Source organism: Triticum aestivum, chromosome 6A (assembly GCF_018294505.1).
Source record: "Triticum aestivum cultivar Chinese Spring chromosome 6A, IWGSC CS RefSeq v2.1, whole genome shotgun sequence".
Classification (NCBI taxonomy): domain Eukaryota; kingdom Viridiplantae; phylum Streptophyta; class Magnoliopsida; order Poales; family Poaceae; genus Triticum; species Triticum aestivum.
This window is the reverse complement of record NC_057809.1, coordinates 555389270-555395633: the sequence shown is the minus strand read 5'-3', so window position 1 is coordinate 555395633 and position 6364 is coordinate 555389270. Positions and strand designations below refer to the sequence as shown.

The 6364-nt window shown below is 54.1% G+C and overlaps 1 protein-coding gene and 1 non-coding gene across 2 annotated transcripts; both read left to right on the top strand.

Annotated features, from left to right (window-relative positions):
* The first annotated feature begins 462 nt into the window (after window positions 1–462).
* TRNAN-GUU (transfer RNA asparagine (anticodon GUU)) lies at window positions 463–536 on the top strand. Its single transcript has one exon. It is a non-coding gene; the product is annotated as a tRNA-Asn (tRNA).
* A 3354-nt stretch (window positions 537–3890) lies between these two features.
* LOC123128455 (protein PHOSPHATE-INDUCED 1 homolog) lies at window positions 3891–5113 on the top strand. The gene has a single exon (XM_044548456.1). The coding sequence runs from the start codon at window positions 4011–4013 to the stop codon at window positions 4944–4946; it is 936 nt and encodes a 311-aa protein (XP_044404391.1). The 5' UTR covers window positions 3891–4010; the 3' UTR covers window positions 4947–5113.
* The last annotated feature ends 1251 nt before the right edge of the window (window positions 5114–6364 follow it).

The window sequence follows — 6364 nt, the reverse complement described above, 5'->3', positions numbered from 1 at the left end:
ACCCCTCAAACATCCGTGGACGCGTCCGATCAGTGAGGGGCGTGTCCGTTTTGAGCCCCTATTTGTCTGTCCGCGCAACTACAATCCTCATTTTCTTCCTCAAATGTCCGGTTACTTGCACATGATTGGTGAAGATAAAAGAGAGAGAATGAAAATAATGAATGAAGAAAGAAAAAAGGTTGTCCCAGGTAGGGTCGCGTCCTACGCGACGGACTGACTGGGCGCGTCCGCGAGCCCTCATATCCTCCCTACATCTGGGATGGATATGAGGGTTCGCGGACAGCCCGGACATATAAAGATGATATGAGGAGTCCGGTTGGGTCTTTTTTTCCTTCTCTCTCCTGTTCGGTCATCGATCGAGCACGTCCGCGGGTGTATGAGAGATGGTTTGAAGGATTCGACTGTAAATGTTCTAAGAAATATGCTAATGTCTATAACATCAAATGCAAATATCATTACAAAGCTGGAATAGCTCAGTTGGCTAGAGCGTGTGGCTGTTAACCACAAGGTCGGAGGTTCAAGCCCTCCTTCTAGCGGAAATTTTTTGGGGGAATAAAATGGGTTGTCCTTCTCTATATCTTTTCTGTTATTTTTATAAAACATGAAAATATATCATACAGTGAATCTAATAAAACTAAGTTGATGTTGTTGATGATAACATGTTTTTTCATAAACTTAGGCAACCTTAAAAGTTTAACAACTGAAGTAAATTGTAACAGGAGAGAGCATTATTTCAGCCAATGTGTTTGATCGTCGACTCACCCATGGCATGGGCACAATAAGGTGCGCAAAACAATTGTTACCAGCCAAGGTTGCGGATGACACACACAGTTTCGGAACAAAAACGTTCTTGCTAGAACGAAGTGCTCTCTCCAAGTGTCTAACCAAAACACCCATCAGATCTTCTTAAGGTCTAAGGATTGGCGTTGACAATCGGGCGACCGTTTGTAAACCAAATTAACCCGGGTGGATTATCTTATACTACTACTAAAATATGCATTGCTATTGCTACAAAACTAAACTAAAACACTAGCCAAAGCCCGTGGAATGCGGCGTCCCCATGCCTATCCGGTCCCTAGCGAGTAAAAAACCTGCAAAACCACTCCAGCGTCTGTAGGACTACAAGCAGCAAAAGCTAGCGGCACCCACATTCAGCGGCAGACCATTTCACAAATCAACATGCTTTGTACTACTACTCGTTATTTTACTCTCTACGAGCATCCGATGCAGTCGTGCGCGACGCAAGTCCAAGTGCATCCCACGCAGATAAAGATCACGCGTGCGGGAGCTACAGGACAGGGGAGACACGCGAGAGACACGGCGCAGCGCGGGCAGCCGGTTTAATGTGGCCACAGAGACGTCCTACGAGGCGACAGCCTGGGCGCCCAATCCCTGTCCTTGCATTAAGGATGGATGGACGGACGTAGCAGCAGCGCCACTGCATACCTGTGCCGTATGCGCGGCCGGACGTGGTACGTACGCGTACATAACTATGGGCATCATCATACGCGTCGTTACTCCGTATTCACTGGCCTGTTTCCGACCGGCTGGTATAATTAAATACCTACCATGGGTAATGATCAAGTAAGTACTCGTCAGGTACGATCAGCCACAGCCACATCACCCGTGTTTTTACTGGTGTAGTAAGTCAGTACTTTGCACAGTAAAACGGTGCAGTTTCCAGGGTGAGCTATGGATGTTCAGTAGTAGTACTACCCCCGGGAGTAGTGACCCGTACTGGGCGCGAGCTTAACGCGCTGCTAGACTGTTCCTGACTGTAAAACGGTAGCACGCCATCATTGTGCACGGTTAGGTGCTCCTAACACTAACGGAGCTGTAGGAGATTATATATCCAGATCATTGCCACTTGAATGCCGGAGAAAGTTGGGATACTAGATTGTACTACGAGTGTAACCGTTACGGGTGCCCACGCGATCTTTTCCTCCTCTTTTGGAACGGCGCGGCGCCGACCCGACTGAGATCGCGCCGAGGCGGGCGAAAACAAGGGAAACGCCATGAGCGGCGATACGACGGTACTGTGGCGTTGTCAGCAGCCTGCCAAACCGCCGAATGCCATTGAGCTGGCTAGTGGCTGGCCGCCCGCCGTGCGAGGAAACGGGAAGACGCCGGGCGCGTTGCCGGTGGCCGGTGTGGCAACGGGGCCATGCGGAGCTACAATCGCCGAACCGTCCACAAGGTCGCTCATGATGATGGCTGGCCGAACGTTCCTGGAGCAGAAGATGCCAAGGCGTCGTCGGCGTCGCCCAGCTGGCCTGAATCATTCGCTCGAAAGGAACACGAGAGCTGCTGCCGCTCCTGCTGTGTTCGGCAGACACGTACGCCAAAATGCGAGTGAAAACAGGATTTTATCATCATTGTTGATGACTGGGCACACGATATTTGTCTTTTTTTAAGGGGAAGACAAAATATTTGTCGATCGAGAGGGCACGATCTGTCAGACATGCACGCACGCACGCACGTACTCCCACACTCACTCACTAGGCCACAGATGGATCCAACGGCCCACGGGCGCCCACGAGGCCCTTCTGACAGGTAGGCCTGCGCGTCCACGTACGTGCGCACGCGTGTCCCTCCGGCTGCACGGCTGGCGCCTGGCGGGCGGCCGTCTGTCCGGCAGCGGCTGCTGGTGCTGGTGCTCGACGAGCAGTGAGCGGGCGGATTCACTCACGAGCGCGTCGTGAGGCGTAGTACGTGGGGCCAGTCCGGCCGGCGACGCGCCTAGCCGCTTCACCACCAGCTGGCGGCTAGCCGTACGCTACGCTACGCAGATCTCTAGGCGACGCCGGAAACAACACGTCGGATCGGATGAGGATGGGATGGCGCCCTATCGCGCGCATTAAAACGTGCGGATCGCGCCCTACGGAGATGGGCCGGCCAGTGGGTCCTGCACTTTCGCTCGCTTGGGCGGTGCCCTACCAAGATGGGCCTAGCAGGCTAATGATAATACGCGCAGCGAGGATCCGGGAGGACACGGGAGACTGGGGCGGCCTTAACTCGCCCATCAGCTTTACTGGGTCGTCATACCCTCTAACCCACTATTTGCTAGTAGGGCCTGAGAACTGAAAAGACCAACGCGGTAAATGCATTTCTGAAGTGCTGTGAGACCTTTTACTAAAAAAAAAGTGCATGAGACCTGCCAGATCGCGTCGCTGAAGCAGATCGACGGCCAGCTGCTCCGCCCGATCCACCATTTCCGTGCAGATGGCCATGGGTTAACATAAGGAGCACTGTTCCACGGTCTCGTCTCGCTTCTTTTGCCAACCACATTCCACCAAGCGCCAGCCCAACGCCAGTGGCAAAGGCAGCCGCGACGGACAAACCTGCTATACTGTGCTCCGACAGTACCGAAGTACCCCCAGTGCACTGTGCCTGCCTACACCGGATCCAGGAAGCAGCCCGCGAGTGACCCCGCAACGTACTTCAGAAAAGCTGGAGCTGCCCAGCCCGGCCCGGCCCGGCCCGCACCCAACGTTCGTATTCCTTCCCGTTCCCGTGCTGCCCAGCCGAGCGAGCGAAGCAGCTTTCAAACGCCTCGAGAAGCCAACCCCTGCTTTTACCCACTCCCGCAGCCCCCACTTTACCCCGTCCGGCCGCGATCACCGAACTGCCCCCGCGGCGTCGCGCGCGGGCGCGCTCACGCAACGGTCCCCGAGGGACAAAGCGACGGGGCAAAAGGGTCATTCGGCCTCGCGGCCACAGCTGGGCGCGAGCAGGAGCACGCGAAAAGCCAGCTGTCAGTGACCGTTCGGGCCAAGGACGCCCCCGTCTTTACTTTGGCCGCAGAAAGAAAGAAGCCAGCGGCGCCCCTCATTCATACGTCACGCGGTGCCCCGTCCCTCGGTACCATGCCCACCACCTTTGCGGTGCTCCACTGTCTCTCCCTCTATAAAACCCGAGCTCACTCCCCACCAGTCCATCACCGGCTCACGAGCTGATACAGAGCATCCTAGGCAAGAGGAGGAGAGACCCACCGCCTCAGAGCTGCGGCAATGGCGTCCTTCGGTTCCATGGCGGTGGCGCTCGTGGTGTGCGCAATGCTGCTGCAGTCCTGCGGGGCCACGAGGAGGCTGCAGGCGCTGGTGCAGGAGCAGCCCATCACCATGAAGTACCACAAGGGCGCGCTCCTCTCCGGCCGCATCGCCGTCAACCTCGTCTGGTACGGCAACTTCTCCGCGCCGCAGCGCGCCATCGTCACCGACTTCGTCTCGTCGCTCGCCTCCGCGTCCCCGGCGCCGGCCCCGCAGCCGGAGCCGTCCGTGGCCACCTGGTTCAAGACGGCGCAGAAGTACTACGCCAGCTCCAAGGCCCGCTTCCCGGCGCTGGCCCTCGGCTCCCACGTCTTCGACCGGTCCTACTCCCTCGGCAAGCACCTCCGGGAGCGGGACCTCGTCCGGCTCGCGGCGCGCGGCGGGCCCAGCCGCGCCATCAACGTGGTGCTCACGGCCGACGACGTGGCCGTCGACGGCTTCTGCATGAGCCGCTGCGGCTCCCACGGCGCGTCCCCGCGGTCCCGTGCGGGTCGGTTCGCGTACGTGTGGGTGGGCAACCCGGCGACGCAGTGCGCCGGGCAGTGCGCGTGGCCGTTCCACCAGCCGCAGTACGGCCCGCAGACGGCGCCTCTCGCGCCGCCCAACGGCGACGTCGGCGTCGACGGCATGGTGGTGTCCCTCGCGTCCATGATCGTCGGCACCGTCACCAACCCCTTCGGCAACGGCTTCTTCCAGGGCCCCGCCGAGGCGCCGCTGGAGGCCGCCACGGCGTGCGCCGGGGTGTACGGCAAGGGGGCGTACCCCGGCTACGCCGGCTCGCTGCTCGTGGACCCGGCCACCGGCGCCAGCTTCAACGCGAACGGAGCCCACGGCCGGAAATACCTGGTCCCGGCGCTCGTCGACCCCGACACGTCCGCCTGCTCCACCTTGGGGTAGGCTCGTACGTGTAGGACCATGATGGTGTGTGTGTAGTTATAGTTGCGGTGGCGTTGTTGCTGTGTGGAGAGTGTTCCACCTTCCACGCGCGTGCTGATGTTAATCTGTGTGCCTGTAGAGGCGTTGAGATGAAATTCTTTCATTTGTTGAATGAAAAAAGTTTACTACTCCCTCTGTAAACTAATATAAGAGCGTTTAGATCACTACTTTAGTATTCTAAACGCTCTTATATTAGTTTACGGAGGGAGTATTAATGTAAGAGAGCATTGTTCGGAAACTAACATTGTTACTAGTATCATTTTGGTGCTCACGGTGGGAATTTACAGCAGAAATTCGAGCAGCCAATGACATGCATAGTACTTCATTAAAATACCGAGGGAAGGGATATACTCGCAGGTCACGTGTGCAAAGCCCTGGTTCGCAGTTGATAACCATACAGGTGACCTCCAGCTAACATCAATAACCAATTATATAGTTGTCAGCTTAATAAAGTAAAAGAGATGGCTCCGGGGACTGTGAGATGCGCGAGCATGTCCCCTGTGTCATGTGCGAGCAGAAACCTTTTGCTTTACTACTCTGGAAAAGATAGGGCCGGCAAGGTCAAAAAGATGACACCGAAAATGTAGAGATTCAGAACTAACAAAACTGCAGTGGTTAGCGTTGAAATAAAAGTCTAGCGTTGAACAAGAGGAAGCCCGGCGATGTCTGCGGTGTCACAGTGAAATGCAGAATAAGGGAAATGCATGGAACGCTGGTGTGATATTGAAGCGCTTTCCAAGTTAATTAAAGTTTTACAGATGACGGGAACACAAGCCGATCTTAGCTCAGTTGGTAGAGCGGAGGCCTTTTACATTTTCCTGATTACATACTCCCTCCATTTCTAAATATAGGGTGTATAGTTTTTGACACGAAAATTAAAGAACGCACGTGGAGGGAAAATTTCACAACTTTTGGGCGAGGTTTCACCTGACTAATTGACATGAGAAAACAGAGGACCTTGCCTAATATAAGGAAATGTAATCAAATAAAAAATTATCCTAACAAGTGGTGCAATGCAATACACCTTATATTTCAGATTTTTTTCTCAAAAATATATACACCCTATATCAAGGAACGGAGGGAGTATAACACAAAGCATGCCAAAAATGTTCTTCAATGATGTATTTACATATAGAGCAATGATTCAAATAAGATCAGTTGCAAATTAAGATCTATTTGATGTGCTTCAGGAAAGTGTTCTTTAGCTTCATTCCCATGGTATTTGAGCAAGTATAATAAAAATTTCTTTTTCAACTCATAACCACCTTCCACAAAACAATATACACATAGTTACCATGAATTCACGTGGAAGATGCAAAGAATGTGCAACATAGAATTATCTCTGTTCAAACTGAACGAACCAATTCTTTACCTTTCTA

What these genes read in the sequence shown, in the direction of transcription:
- LOC123128455 (XM_044548456.1), top strand. Translation starts at nt 4,011, where the DNA reads ATGGCGTCCTTCGGTTCCATGGCGGTGGCGCTCGTGGTGTGCGCAATG.